At 35.0% G+C, this 15,828-nt stretch overlaps 1 protein-coding gene across 15 annotated transcripts in view; it reads right to left on the bottom strand.

Moving 5' to 3' along the window:
• Nucleotides 1-15,828, bottom strand: part of RYR2 (ryanodine receptor 2) — a 386,994-nt gene that overhangs the window by 4,093 nt on the left and 367,073 nt on the right. For all 15 annotated transcript variants that reach the window (XM_033055730.1, XM_033055733.1, XM_033055736.1 and 12 more), the window contains 9 exons: nucleotides 14,653-14,783; nucleotides 14,012-14,054; nucleotides 11,814-11,947; nucleotides 7,802-7,862; nucleotides 6,386-6,532; nucleotides 5,354-5,488; nucleotides 2,888-3,044; nucleotides 1,034-1,098; nucleotides 175-275 (listed from right to left, as the gene is read on the bottom strand). In XM_033055730.1, the coding sequence (XP_032911621.1) occupies nucleotides 175-275; nucleotides 1,034-1,098; nucleotides 2,888-3,044; nucleotides 5,354-5,488; nucleotides 6,386-6,532; nucleotides 7,802-7,862; nucleotides 11,814-11,947; nucleotides 14,012-14,054; nucleotides 14,653-14,783 (974 nt within the window). The remainder of the gene's footprint in view (nucleotides 1-174; nucleotides 276-1,033; nucleotides 1,099-2,887; nucleotides 3,045-5,353; nucleotides 5,489-6,385; nucleotides 6,533-7,801; nucleotides 7,863-11,813; nucleotides 11,948-14,011; nucleotides 14,055-14,652; nucleotides 14,784-15,828) is intronic.

Genomic DNA, 15,828 nt, shown 5'->3' with positions numbered 1-15,828 from the left:
ATGAAACTTTTTAATTCCTTGCTGTCACTGCCACAAAAGTATACAATCAGAAAGTAAAAATGCACATCAAAGCTGAACAGTACCAACTATTACTTATGCAAGAGAGGTAATCAGGTACCTGAGGAGGCTGCAAGGATCATGAGTTAGTGAGGAGTGTATTTTTAGTGTACTCACAAATAGTTGGCCAAGTTGTGCTCCTGTAGTGTGTGTGTTTCAAAGCCATGAGGCACTGTATCAAAGTAGTCATTTCCTATTCCACAGATAAAGCACTTCGTCTAGGAGAAAAAATAGAGAGCATTTCAACACTACATGTAACACTTTCTCTGCTTTCAGAAAAGGCAAAAAAAATTAACAATTTTCCTGAAAATGGCAATGCATCACATATAATACATGCTGAACAAAAAGGCTTTTATTTTAATGATTCAGACTGGATACCTCAGTAAAAACACTTGAATAGAAGCCTAGCTACTATCAGAATAGCTTCTTACTGTTTAAAAAAGTAAATCTTTGCCAGCTCTAAGTGAACAGGTATCAGGAGGCAGAATGGCATACAAGGGTCACAGCTGACTTTTTTAATGTTAAACAGCACTTACTGTGACACATGGCAATATTTACCTCAATGCTTCTCCAGCTGAAACTGAATATGCTCCAAGTTCCCATTACAAAGCACAGCAGTTTGCAACACTTTCCTGACTTCTAACATATGTACTTCAATGACAGAATAGAAAACCACAAAGTACAAGATACTTTCACACATATATTAACCAAAAGGAAACTACATCTGATATTAAATGCAACATGACAGTGTTAATAACCTGTTAGAAACCTCTAGTTTGAAGATCCAAAAGACTTAGATAGTCACAGACATGCAATTCATTATAATTCACATTGCATGATATCAGACCATGTACAGGACTGTATTTTCCTCTTAGCTTGAAAAACTATCCACTAGCTAAATTGTATTTTGACTGAAAACACATACTTGTGAAATGTGAAAATAGATATGGTTCAGCAGCTGAATGAATGTTCTTACCTCCATGTCTTCCTTAACTTGCTCTTGCTGATCTCTTAACTCACCAAAAGCATCAATAATTAAACCTAGGGTTAAGTTAAAATGATAGTTAATGTTCAAGAACAGAATTTTGACAAAGAATATTTGGAAATCCAGGGATAACATAATTCTGATAAAGAATATTATATGAGAATCTTCTGCAGACATACAAGAAGCCAATATACATTCCAAAGACAACAAAACCATAAAGAAAAAAGAGTAAGCCAAAGGAACACCAGCAACATGGCTGGCGGTACTATTTTGAATTATAAAATGGGACAGACTTCTGTTTTATTCCCAGTGCTCTAATCTTGACTTAGTACATTAAGATACACATGGGTTTACAGTGATTATGACCCTACTATAGAAAAATTAATACTGTACATTTAACAGTGCTGAGATGTTTATTACATGGCAGATGCAGAGGCTCAGAGCTTCATGCATCCTCTCTCAAGATGGTTGCCATGTAGTATAAGGTTCACTATAGGAGCTCTGACAAAAGTAAGGGGTCATTTGAGGGAGATACAGAAAGAAGAAGGAGAATCACAGGCTCTAAGGGTCAGATTAGAAATGGCTTATAGCATTCCCTTCACTTACTCCAATACAAATAAGAACTAACTCCACAAGGACTATTGACACTCCCGTGCACAAAGATTGACAGTTAAGGGCTCTGTTCTTCAGCCACCCTCAAAATGAAGAAACAAACCACATCAGATATGCCACTTCAGGATATAAAAATTTTCCACCCTCCCCAAATATTTCAAAAGAAACCTGTCACTTCAGTAAAATTGATAAACAATTTACCACAAGCACAAAGTTGCCTTTTGAATTTCCTTGTAGTGAGTGAGAAAGTACCCTTACTGCTGTCAAAAGTATCCTAAGTTATCTGTCAGCTGACAGAAAGCAATGAAGTATCAGTATTTAGGACAGCAAGTGAACCCAGCAAAACTATATACCAATTTTTCCAAAACTGAGAATATACTTCCTTAACTTGTGTGAACTTTGATAAAAAATAACCTTTTTGGTATTATTGACAATATTTTAAAGGTACATTATGGAAACAAATAGGGGTTTAAGTACTTCTGGTAATAACAGTGAACATAATTAATGTAAGCATAATAAAAAAATCCTTGACATGCCAAAATAAGGTATCCACTATCTGGATTACAACAGTGAGAAGCATTATCAGTCAAATTTTGTTTTACAGAAATTCCAAAGCTAACTAATGGCAGCTAACTTTCTAGTGTCATTAACCAGGCTATACTAAAGCGGTTTCATTTCAAGTACCTTTTCTACTCTTAGACATTGTTCAAATAAGAAGGCATCACACAAAACAGCAATTTTTATGTAAGAAACTATTTAGCCTCTTAAAGCTATGGTCCAATTTTCACACCACGATTACCAATCTGAGGATCTGCCAGATAGTCAAGAACCGATAATATTGGCAGGGGAAATACTGACAGCAGTACTGATTTCATCCATGAAAGCTCACGTAAGATGGGTTGCACTGAAGGACAATTTTAAGTTGTGCCACGAGATTTCTATAGGAGGCTTTTAGAAAAGGCAATGACAAGACAGAAACTGCAGTGACATCAGTATTCTTAGGGCAAAAAATTTCTTTTTTTTCTATTGATCCAGTTAGAGCCTGTTGATTTTACAGACACTCAGAAGAGCAGCGTATGAGAGTCAGCTGGGTGTGATTTTTCCATATAAATGCATCCTTCATGATCTGCCCTGCTGTTCTGTCTGAATCTTAGGTTTGTGATTACCACAGCACTAAGATCTTTGTACTGCTAAATAGTGCTTTCAGTCTCACTGAGGATTACAAATGCGTACCTTGGATAATTGCAAGCAGGATGACAATCACAAAGAAGAAGAAAGTGATGTCAAAGATAATCCTATAGATTTCATACTCATCTCCTGCTGGATCTTCTATTTCATCACCAATGCCTCCTCCTGCACGTACTCCAACGTACATGTGAAACATGTAGCACTAGGAAAGACAAAACAATGTGATACAAAGGCTGTTTGCAGCTAAAAGCAAAAACACCCAGTGTTACAAATTCAGTAATTGGCAGAACTGGTCTGTGGTGTAGGAACTATGACACGCCAAGCCATCTTTTTCTCTCCTTTGAGATTATGCATATTTCTGATGGGGGGGAATGCTGGCATACAGCTGAAGCTGCAGTATTTCATGTTCTGTCATTAGGTAGCAGTTCAATAAGATCAAAAGTTCAACTACCAGAAGCTCAGTAGCACCCCATGATTCATGCAAAATCATTGCAGCAGTGCAAATAGGAAATATCATCACCATTACAGCCACCTCCTCTTCCAATTTCCTAGCTCAAAAGTGAATGATTTTCCCTGGTTTTAGTGTTTCAAATTCAAATTTAAAAATAAACTACCCTCCTCCTCAAGCCAAAATAAAACAAAAAAACCCACAACCAAGCAAAAAATCTTTGTAAATGCTTGTGTGGGGAACAGGCCAATGATTGAAAATGTCTGAGAATAATACTGTGAAACTATGATATGAAAAGTGGTATAAACAGGTCTGTCAGTACAGTTGCCTGGGATGCTGAAAATACAAAATTTCCAGCTTTATCATGTTATAATTTAATAGAAAATTATGATATCAGTATCTAGTGGTCTAGAGCAGGCGATTGGATTTTTCCTTTAAGTAGCTTTGCAAACTACAGGTCAGGGATTCTCACCCTCTATCAAAAATTAGTGATGACAGTAACTAACTCCTAAAACCTAACCATGCAAAAAAATCCATTCTTCTATTTCTATGCCACACTGTCCCCCAAAATCCCTTCCGTAGGAAACTGATACAATACCATACAATGCTGAGTGATCCATGCCTGAAAAATCTAACAGTTTCTAGGGACAGTTTATACCCCAAGACTGAAAAGTAATAATTAACTTAATGAGTGAATGTATTGTTACTTACAATAAAATCTAACATCTTACAATCTAAAAAGTTTTGGACTTTTATTTCTAAAAAATTATGTACATTCATTTTCTCTTTTAAATCCCATTTCAAGTCACAGTGTTTTTACAAGAGACAACCCCAATTTTATAGCATAACACATTATTCTAACTCATTCCTGTGCTCTGTCATAGCCTTGTGATAAGTGTGTTTTCAGAGAATTACAGAGCAGGTCAGGTCAGAGTGACTTCATGAGGTCTCTACTCCAAGCAGAGCCCACTATAACCCCAGAAAAAATTGGTTTAGGCTTTATCCAAGTCAGTTCATTTCAACTTCCTAAGTCTGGAGACTGCAACAACCTCTCTGAGCAATGTGATCCATTTCTTGGCCCCCCAGACAGAAAACATTTTTCTACTTTATGTCCACAGTCTCCTGCCATACACTTCCGGGTATGAGCTTGCATTTGTCTTCCCAATCATCTCTGCAGACACTGGGAGCTTCTCTTGCACACCCTTCACCCTGAGACTTTCTCTTTAGGCCAAACAAGCTCAGTTCCCTTCGACTCTCCTCCCACAGAAAGTGCTCCAGCGCCTGACAATTTAGCAGTCCTTCACTGATTTGTGTTCCAGTTTACCTGGTTTTGGTGTGCCAAACATCCCAAACCAGACAAAAATATAGACACACTACTCTGCTTCAACAGTTTATCTACTTATTTGGCTTTTAAATGTTGTTGACTCCCTGGAAGAGATACATGTGTCATAGCACACTGAAATACTTTTAACTCTGGTACATATTGTTTTTGGAGAGATATTAAAGGAAATTTTGGAAATTCTTCATGGTTTAAGCTCTACCTACCACCCATAACTCCAAAGCCTGGTACTGTCCTAGTACAAAATAATTTAAGGTGTTTCTGAAGACAATAGTTACTGAACTGCCTCTTAAAGATAACTATGGCAATTCATGCTAAGAGAAACGGATGGATTTCAAAGCTTAAATCTTAAGTATTTGCATTACTTATGAGAATGCTTGCCTGCAACTGACCCTCCTTCTGAATAACCTGTTGAATTTCAAGATTCAGAAGTGCTGCCCTTTAGCCAGCTCAGCTTGTAGCTGTTTTGCATTTTTTTAACAACTATAGCAAAGTATAGTACCACATTTCTTCTATTCCTTTATAGATGAGTTTGTTGAGCACACACAAGATCTATTTGTTGAGGATTTGATCATCATATTTGTCCCTTTGCTTTCATCTACAATCTTTCCTGCCTGTTGGCTAATGGTATGCTTGTATGAGTACCAATTAACAAGAAGGTCAGGACAAAACCACAACAGTTTGAGACAGAGGAAAAAAAAACAGAAAGTAAAATAAGACTTACTGTTAGCATATCATCACATTTCATGTCCGGCATATCACCGTCTTCACTCTTGTTATAGAACTTGCGGAAAAAATTGAATGCCACTACTGTATACAAGTACACCACTACTGCCAGTAACCCCACTGTCAGGACAAGCTGGAAGACAAAATTACGGAATTGTAACACCACTATGGAATTGTGATTTATCTTTTCTTTCAGGAGGGGGGAAAAAAAAAAGGGAAAGTAACAATAAATTGTACTACTGTACTAGCAGCAGGAAACCTTTTCCCTTTTATGGAAAAGGAGGAGGATGCAGGGAAGCTTGTATCACATTTTTGTAATAAATATTAATATATCTGCATATTTTCATACAAAGATTGTGCATTTCATTTTATTTTGATCAAAGACTATGTTTCAGAAACATAATTGCAAAGACAAATCTTATGGATAGATACACAATGAAGCAATCCATTAGAATCATATACAATCCCCATAATGGGATTAAAAAAATCTGAAAATTCACTACCTAATAATACTACTATCACTTAGTATATAATTAATTGAAATACAGTTAGCTGCAAATTTAATAGGAAAGCAAATTTTTTTTACATGTATGAAATCACACATAAAAAAACCCCTGTTCCTAACATTTTAATATCTCAGTAAAGCAGCAACAAGTACTCCAGTGCTCAACTGCAGCATCATTCAGATTTTGCTGTGAGCTTAATGGAAAGCAGCTTGGAGGGAGCGTCAGTATCCTGTAAATTGATATTTCACTCGTGTAGCTCCCAGATCTAAAAAACTCCTTATAAATAATACCCCATTGATGCATAGGGAATTTGCTAAAACTTCAGGACTATTTTTAGAAGGGAGAATACTTTTTTCTTTTGCTTACAAACCCCATTGTCTAGTTTCGTCATCAACTCAAGTTTTAGAGTTCATGATGAAAGACCATTTCTGTTGTCAACCTGCAGAGCACCTGACTCATTAATGAAGGGATCTCTCCTGTGTACACCTTAAGTAAAGAAGTTGAGAAGAGATGAAAGTTGATACCTGTTTGCCATTGTGGGTAACTGATGACAGGATAGTTCGTAATGTCTTGAACCCCATTGCAATGTCAAGGAGATGAGCAGCAAAGAAAAAATTGTTGTAATGGCCAAGGACTGACATGGTCATGTACCAGGCTAGGTAAAGGAAAGACTAACAGAAAAAACAAGTACATTCAAAATAAAATTCATGGTTTTCATCTTTAGCGTAATTCAAGACAATAAGGAAAAGTAGAAATTTCTTAAATATGCTTTTCTTTAAATAGAAAACAGTTCTTTTTAAACAGAGACACTTCTAGATGTCATTGAGAATTTTCTATTTGTGCAACAATATGAAATCCTCAAATACAAAGTCAACAAGAGATGGATAAAATCAAGAAATTCAGAATTTATCTTAGAAAAACTAATTTTGAAATTGTTAAACCCTTATTTGAAAATGCCTCTACTGTAATTTTTTCCTGATTTAAATTACTTTTTAAAATAATTTCTAAATAATTACATTAATGCACTAACACCAAAAGTTAGTTAAATGACAATTACAGGACTCTGCAAGTAACAAAAGGAATTTTATAATTAATTTGAGTTAACTCCTATTTAAACATGTAAGTATTATTTAAGTAACCAAAAAGGTAAATTTCATCTGATCCTCTATCAATTAATTTTTATTGAGTTTAAGTACTTACAAGAAAAATTATATTCCATCCCTTAAGAAAATAAACAAATACTGTTTACAGATCATGCTGTCTCTAGACTTGGAAAATTACTGTTTTCACTTTTCCTGAGTACCTTTAGATTACACTTGCATTTTCCATCTGTTCTAGTTCCAAAATAATTTTTCCCCAACTGTTTTTCTTATGAGTAAATTAAGTAATTAGGTAAACAATAACTGTAAGACTGAAAAATCATATGATGACTGATTTCTTAAACTGCACTTTAACATTCTTATCTCTCCTTGTTTTTTGCCTTTTAAAGACTCCCTTTTTCAAATTATTGAAATAATTTGTGACACATCTTACTGTTGGTTTCAGTGATACAAATTTAGCAATTCTAGATACATTAACCATATTGATCTGATTGTGCCCCAGGAATATTCAAGTGTTCATAATATTTATGAACAATAGGAAAAATGGCAATTAGCACTTATACTGTCAGTTTTCCAATTCTACAGTGCAGTGCTTTCCTATTGCTTCTAATAAAGCATATCAAACACAGGGCAGGAATTGACTGAGGTTCTATTAACTAATACCAATGTAAGTGTGAAAATATTTTGACAATGTCTCTTTAAGCTTTCAAGATTTTCTTATTGTAGTAAAATAAATATAATCCAGAGCATTTCATACCTCTCGTTGAAGCACTTTGCTTTAACAATTGCATATTTCATTTTAGAACATCTATATATATGTGTATGTACTGAGAAACTTACATTATCAGTGAAAACAACTCCTAATTTCCACATCTGATACTTAACATCAATGGAATTTAGCCTGCAAAAATAAAAAAGAAAATTGCATTTTATAGCAAAACCCAACTGGAAAACATGAAACACAATCTGTAGGAAGTGTATTGTCACATAACAGGAGTCAACAGCTGATCAATTTCTCCAAAAGCTGAAATACATCAGAACCTTGTTCTAATTCACACTTTTACTCTGGGATGAATCTGTCAAAAAAAACCAACAAAAAAACAAACCAAAAAAAGGTGAAAATCAGATTCATAAGTACTATTTTGAATTCATCAGACCTACTGCTGATTGATTTCTAAAATGCTATCATGCTGAAATAAGTGAAATAAGCTGACTTTTAAATCCATGGATAAAAATGTATTTTATTTTCTTTTTAATGCAACCCAACTAAGCCTGAAGTAGCTAGTTAAAAATTTGCACCCTAAAATGTCAATTCTTTACCTTAGTAATTATAGCATACCTTGAATGACACAATTGGATCATATTTAATTCAGACAAATTTAGATCAGATGAATCTCAGAGCTTGTTCAGAAAATTGACCCATTTTTCTAAGGATATAAGGGAAAATCATTAATGAAAATATGATAATTCTTACCAGCTAATGAGTTTTGATATGGGTACTTAGGAAAATCTATTAATGTTACTTTTTGTAAAATAGAAAGCATCCCATCAAATTAAAAAATTATATATTAATTGTCAACTAGGTAGGAAATACCCTTTTTATTGCACTGTGTCAAAATTTTGTGACAGTCATTGAACATCAACAGGGGATACTTCATTAAGAATGGTGCCAGTTGACCATTACAAAAAAGAAAGCATTGAACCAAAAAAAAAGAGTTATAGGATGCCTGTCAGCTTTCTGTGTGTCTTGAAAACAGAGCATAGAATAGATTATTATTATTTTGAGGTATCCTCCACAAAGCCTCTGCAAGGATCCACTAGGCTTAAGATTCCCAAGTAAATAATCAAAGGAGGAGGTATGTTACATTAGCATCCATAAGGGCAAAGGTTTGAAATTGAGATTCCTACATGTGCATCATTCCTTTCAATGGAACAGGCTGGGAATTTGGACATTAACAGTGACTATGCCTGCCTATCAACCACAACAGCTGAAGCCCCTACACACCTGCAGATAAACACTTCTACTTAGACAACCAGGCACATCCACACTTGTGTAAATCCTGTAGTTGTCATCACAGCAAGTATAAATCTTGAGACTACAGGTGTAAAAACTACTGCAAGTAAAACTCCTTACTTTTTCACTAGCAAGAGTGAGTAAGAGATAGACTATCACTTGAGAAAAAAGTCTGCTAGTATTCCAGGAACAACCCTGTTCTCTGAGATACTACATTGCTACAAATAGGATTACACACTCTAGAATCTTTTGAAAACCTGTATTATTTTTTCTCATGGCAAGGAAGAATATTCTTCCACATTCTTAGGCCAACTACATTCACTGTTTGTACACTTCATATTTAGGATATGGTTTAACTCTCACCAACCTATAATAACTTTGGATCTTCCAGGAGAAAATTATTTACAATTTTTCTGTTCTTGAAAGTGGAAGAATTCTTCTACCATATAAGCATTTGACAGAAGCCAAATTAGCCTTGTGTTACCACCTGCTGCAGATGCTGGAGCCTTATCTGCCTCTTCTATCGACTCTGACTAAACTAATGATCACAGAAACAATAGCAGCTAGAAAGGTAAAGGGACAAGGAAATAATACTAACAATGGCACCTCTGAATATTAACTTTCATGTTTGTGTCTTCCATACTATTTTCTCAAATATACTACATCTATGATGTGTCTAACTTAATATCATTCACCCAAAAGAAGCCACTAATTCAGTGGAAAAACAGGACCTCTGTCTCAGTCTTGGTGTGGAAAATTTAACTGTCTTTGCTGTCTAATCTACAGGAGAACTCCAACTGCCTCAGCCCTCTAAGTTGGTTATAATTAAATAATACTGCAACACACTTAAATAATTATTTAAACATTAAAATATTTATACATTTATTTAAATACACTTTAAAGATATTCAAGGCTGCATCGATGAGCTGGATGGCTCTTCAAGAGTCAGTAAAATGCAGATTTTTTTAACACATTATAGCACTGGGACAGGCAGAAGCTTTTGAAGAAGTATGGTCACCTGCAAGTAGAGTGCTTTAAGTCCCAAGCAAAAAGACAGATGCAAAGGAAAGGGAAAGAAAAGCAGGGGTCAAGGAGACCCATTCACTTGTACTGAAAATGAAAATGCTATGCAGTGCACTTCCCTTCTATATTGTGAGACACAGGTGTCTGGTCTGGCCTCAGCCTGCGCGACCTCCCCCTGGCACAGGCAGAAGCAGAAGCACCAGAGCGGCAACGTGCACCAGGTCACACCATTCTCTATTTTCTTCCCAAAGTACTGCAGTCAGGGGTCAGCTCAAATGCTTCTCCCACCTCTTTCTTCACTGCATGGTAACTACATGTCAAATTTGAAATCTGGAATATGTCTAAGTTTTAGTAGCTTCATTAGTATTCATTTTTGAAACTGTTAAAAAGTGGATAAATGTATCTTCCTGAAGACTATATTGTTTCATGTGACTGCTTCTGCGAATTTTTATAATAGATTTTTTATTTTCCAGCAACATACTAATCTGTTATGAGTATGGGATGATTCCTTCAGGGAGAACATGAAAGATGGATGAGGTCATAATTTTTTTTGAACTGTATATAACATGGAGGAGATATTAGAGATGTTAAAAAACCCAGGCATCCTTCAGACATGATTCTTAAACTAAATATTATATCAGCCTTCTCCATCAACTTCATTCTGGTCTGTTTTTCAAGATTATTCAGAAAAACATTATTTTAATATTTTCCCCCTTTTATGAGTATGAGCACACAGGGAAGGGAAAGTACTTTTATTTTGTTTTTATATCAATAATAAAAGTAGTCGGGTTTTTTCCTAAACTCAAGTATGGGTCCTACTATAATCCAGCAGGAACAAAACAGCGTGGAAGAAAGCATTCCAGAAAGTACTTGTGCCACAATATGAAATTTTGTTTAGTACTGAAATGCCACAGAGCCCTTGAGCCTTTACACTGCACCTGATTTATTGCTCAGACTCCTGCCTATTTATTAATATCCACCTTTTATAAAGATGGATAAAAGAACCATCCTTACAAAATCAGCTCTTGCTTAAATGCAGTTCTAATCTACCAGTAGTCTCACTGCCTACTTCTCATAATCCTTGCACACCCATAGATAAAATGTTGCTTTTAGAGAAAAGTTTAAATAAACCCTTACATCAGAATCTCTATAGCATTTAAGTTCCATCTGTTAAAATACATTCTATCTAGTTGAATACCTTTTTTATAAAACAGAACTGGAATTTTTTTTTTTTTTGGTGCATTATAAAAGCTGAAGGTGCCTTTGTCCTACAAAGGAGAATTTAATACTCTGAATGTCTAGGGGCTTTTCTTTATTTCTGTCTCCCAAATGATAAACAAATGGATAGTTTAGGGAAAACATATTACAAAATGATGTGAACATTAATCATCTGATTCCCAGATTTTACTGGACACTAGCACTTAAATTTATTCCACCATTTCTTTACAACCAGAACAGTGCCATTTTTGCCCATTTTTCTAGCAGAGCTGAACTGAGAACTTGAAAAGGAGATTCCAGCCCAGCTATAATGACACTATCAAAAGAGTGGGAATGTGATGTCTTCAAGCAGCTGTGCACTAGACTAAATCTTCATACATAAAAGCAACAGAGGAATCCTGCATATACATTGTCTATAATTAAATAAATTTACTATATGATTCAACATAAGAATTGATTTCTTACACAAATATATATAGATGAGCAACAGATGTTTTGTCTAAACAACAGACCTTGAACACCTGATTTTAAGTTACAAAAAACCCCCAAAAATAAAATAATAATAATAAAAAAAAGGAACTGTAGGTAAATGCTTACACAGCAGAAAAGGAGCTATCCTTCTTTGGTTTCTTCTTTTCTCGAGCATCACTAAAATCAAGAGCAGCTTTGTCCATTCCTAATAATTCACTGATCCTGTCACGGCCATAAAACTCACCATATTTATCCATTACCTAAAATTAGAAGGAATATTCAAAACATTAATCAGTGGGGTAGATCAGCAGTTATTTGGCCTGGATCTGAAGACAAGAGGTTTAACATACAAGGAGCCTGAAAACAATGCTTCATGACTATGCATGACATTGTGATCACAAGATCTTGAACACAGAGTTACAGCAAAATATTATTTTCAGTGAATTCAAACTAGTCCCTATCTCTTTCTTACAAAATCTAACATGTTTCGTAAGTAATTGTGCTGGAAATAAACGCTTACTTGCTTTCATTCTGACTGAATACACAGTTCCTTCCTAAATATTATGTCTCTTCTCATTTTAAAAAGAATAGTCAAGAAATACAAATTTTTCTAGAACAAGGTCATAAATTAGTGACTTCTGCAGGTGAGGAGCTATTTTGCCAGCTTTCTAATAGGAAATGCTTTAAATATTTATTGATATTTTCGCAGATTTTTAGAGAAGCCTTTTTTGTAACAAGCCTGAAAAAAGTGCTTCATTATATGGATTCTTTTGTAGACTGGGAATTAAAATACAAATATATATAAAAGAAGACATTCATTGCAAAATAATGTATTTGAAGGCATTTAAATCATACAGCACAGTTCTTCAGCCAAAGCTAAGGTACAAAATCTTCCACACAACTTAAAACCATACTTCTTTTCTTTCGATTTGACCCTTCCTTGACCAACTACATTGGCCAAATGACAGAAGCAATGTAGAATTTTTTCTTTCTCAAGTACTCTGTGAGAGCTACTGCTTCACCTTTGCTTAGAGAGACAAGTAGAAATCTGTATATAACAACCTGAAATATGAAAAAAAACATTTTCCACAGCAAAATGAATACACAATTCAAAGGAATCATTTTGTCAGGTTGACTTAAGACTTTACAAAGCAGAGGAGCTAAGAGTACTAAAAAAGATATGTTCCCAAAAGTATGACACAAGATTGACATTAAAGGGGGTAAATCTGATCCAATTACATGCACACCCTCTTTTTCAATGTTGACCAAATACACTAAAAGGATTATTTTTGCTATAAGCTATTGTAAAAACATTAGATTTATTTCTTAAGAGCAAGCTGAGACAACATTTACAATAGCATTTGTAAGAAATGAGTTTCTGCAGTCCCTGCTTAGACAGGACTGTTTTTGAGAGATCATTAGGTTATGCAATAAAAGCTCACCTGCACACCCACAAAAGAGCCCAGGGACACAATGCTCGGGGAAGAGTACAAAGAATACCTTGCACAGCTAGTCCAAGGGCCATCAAAGGCCCATTTCCCCAAGCCTAGAGAGCTACAGTGGCACAGTGGCACAGGGGCAGGCAGGAACTCAAAATATGGCTTCACAGTCAATGGATGCTCTCCAGGGTGGTCCCAGGAGAGCCTCATACCCAAATCTGAAACCTGTCAAAATGAGTCAGTGGTGAAAACTCTCCAGCTCCCCTATCAGACTAAGAGGATTACTGCTAAAGGATGCATACAATATACATGCCATAAATGGCATATTATGGGATGTTACAGGGAGAGAGTAAAGATGGAGAAAGGGATGGATTTAGGTGACTTGGGGAAAAAAAAACATGGGAAAATAGGGACAAAAAAGGCAATGTATACACCTTCTAGGCAGTGATAGTTGTCTGATTATGCCCTGTGCCTAAATATCTCAATCTGTCCTGTCTTCCTGTTAACTACTTTTTAACTTTCTATTGTTTATGGGACATTGTTCTTCAGGTATGGAGGTGAATACATAAATACAGACAAGATATTTTATGTAATTTGCATTGTACATAAAAGTGCACACAAAATTCTTCATGTAATTTAATGAAGGTATTTGAATTCCTGTTTTATATAAATCTGTGTGTAGAAAAAGTTTTAAATATATTAAAAATAGTTGTAAGAGTGGGGTAAGAAATTCTGTGTACTTTAAAACTGTAAATACGAAAATTTACACTGAATTAAAGTTATATTTCAAAGAAGTGTAGTAGTCCACATTCCTCCAAACATGAACAGAAACATGCATTAGAATTTTATTTTAACCTCATAAATCTTTTTAAAAATAAGCCTTACCTTTCTTTTCACAAACTTGTCCCAGTAGTTATTTGGAAAAGACCTGAAAAACACAGATTAAAAAGATTGCATTTTAGACAAATATACAGATTCTAAGAGTCTCTGTGTGGTGGCTATAGCCATTTAGTCACTTGTGAACCCTCTGGAGTGAGAGTTGCCAAATGGTGTTCAGCCTACTATGTAAATGTGAGAAGCATATCAGGGCCAAAGCCTGCAGACAGGATTCTAGCGCAGCTGCATCCCACACACACAGTCCCAGCAGGCAGAGAAACAGAAATTTAAATATGATGCAAAGCACATTTTTGTGATGCAAAGCACAGCACACTCTTGAACTGACAGCAATGCACAACCATCATCACTGTCCTTGCCAAAACAAACCCATCCTGTTTCTTTTTTCTTTTATGAAGGGAAATAATTTCAAGGTAAAAATTTTGGAATGCATAAGATTAAACAGTAATAGTAAAAATTACAGTAAACATTAGCCTTGCAGGTACCTGGAAATTTTGTATATCCTTGCTAGAAATATATCCCTAATAATTGTTTATTTCAGGCAAGATGGATGATAAGTATGTAATTGTGGAAATAGAGGAACAATTAATTACTTTCAGGGCTATAATGAGACAGAGTAAGTAAAAACTCACTGTGTGTTGATTACAAGTCTATCCCACTGTCCCTTAATATCATCTTCTGATGGCTGCTCAGTTATATATAGCCCATCGAATTCCAATTTCCTTGCCACTTCCTTTTCTCTCTTAAAAATAACCAGTGGAACCTGCAATTGCAAGAATACACAGGAATAATGTAAAATGCACTGATATGTCTGCAAACTTTAAGAAAAGCTGATTTTTAAGAAGAAATAAGTATCAAAACTGAACAAAGCAAAAATAGTACTTGAAAAAATTAAAAGACTTAACAATTCCTCAGAACACAGAAAAGATATTGATACACTAGGTTCAGGTAATACTGAATCATTAAACTACAGTGTACTAAACAGTTGCAAAAAGATGTTCAAAACACTTGAAGAGTGGTCCTTCAATTAAAACCGTTTTTGAGTGCTATGAAAGGATTAGAGGTAGTCAAGTGAAAGAGAGCTAAAATATTTTTTTTAATCCTTAGAAATTCTAGTTCTAAATGTTATTTTGGGATGATATTTTTCGATTTAATTTTGATGTTAGAGGTTCCTTTTATCTGTTAAACAATTTTTGAGGTTTCACAGTGGGAAACAAAGTGTTTTGCTGCAAACAGTGGAGACTGTAAGCAATAAAAAGAGAACTGTCAGCAGCTGAGACACCCAGCCAGGCTTTACCTACAACTCTCTTTCATCTGCTGGATGAGTTCAAAAGAACATTTCAATAAGGCAGATGTAAATAGTGGTCCAAGTTCAGTGAATTTTTCTAAGAAATCTGTTACCAAAAAAAAAGTAAACTCTACTCATTCCTGGAACTATCTCACAGGTCCCCAAAATGCACGAAACCTTGCATTACCCACCTTGACTGTAATAGCAGTCAAGAGTGGACATGAGTATACTGAAACAGTAATAATGAAAATCAAGACTACTCATGCAACATGGTGATTACATTAGATACAATAAAAAAGAGTTCCAACATTATTTTCAGATAGTTAAATGAGGAAAATGAGGAAAAATACAATTAATTTCATGCTAAGCAATATTTAGAAGCAAACCTATCACACACCTGCAGTTCAGAAGATTTTGGACTTAAAGATCCCCAAAACAGAGACTGAAACCATGTTTGGACCATATTTTGGTTTCAGAATTGGAAAGAAGGAAATTAAGTCTAGTCAAAGAGCAAATGTTC

Source organism: Catharus ustulatus, chromosome 3 (assembly GCF_009819885.2).
Source record: "Catharus ustulatus isolate bCatUst1 chromosome 3, bCatUst1.pri.v2, whole genome shotgun sequence".
Taxonomy (NCBI): Eukaryota; Metazoa; Chordata; class Aves; order Passeriformes; family Turdidae; genus Catharus; species Catharus ustulatus.
This window is presented reverse-complemented; position numbering and strand designations above follow the sequence as displayed.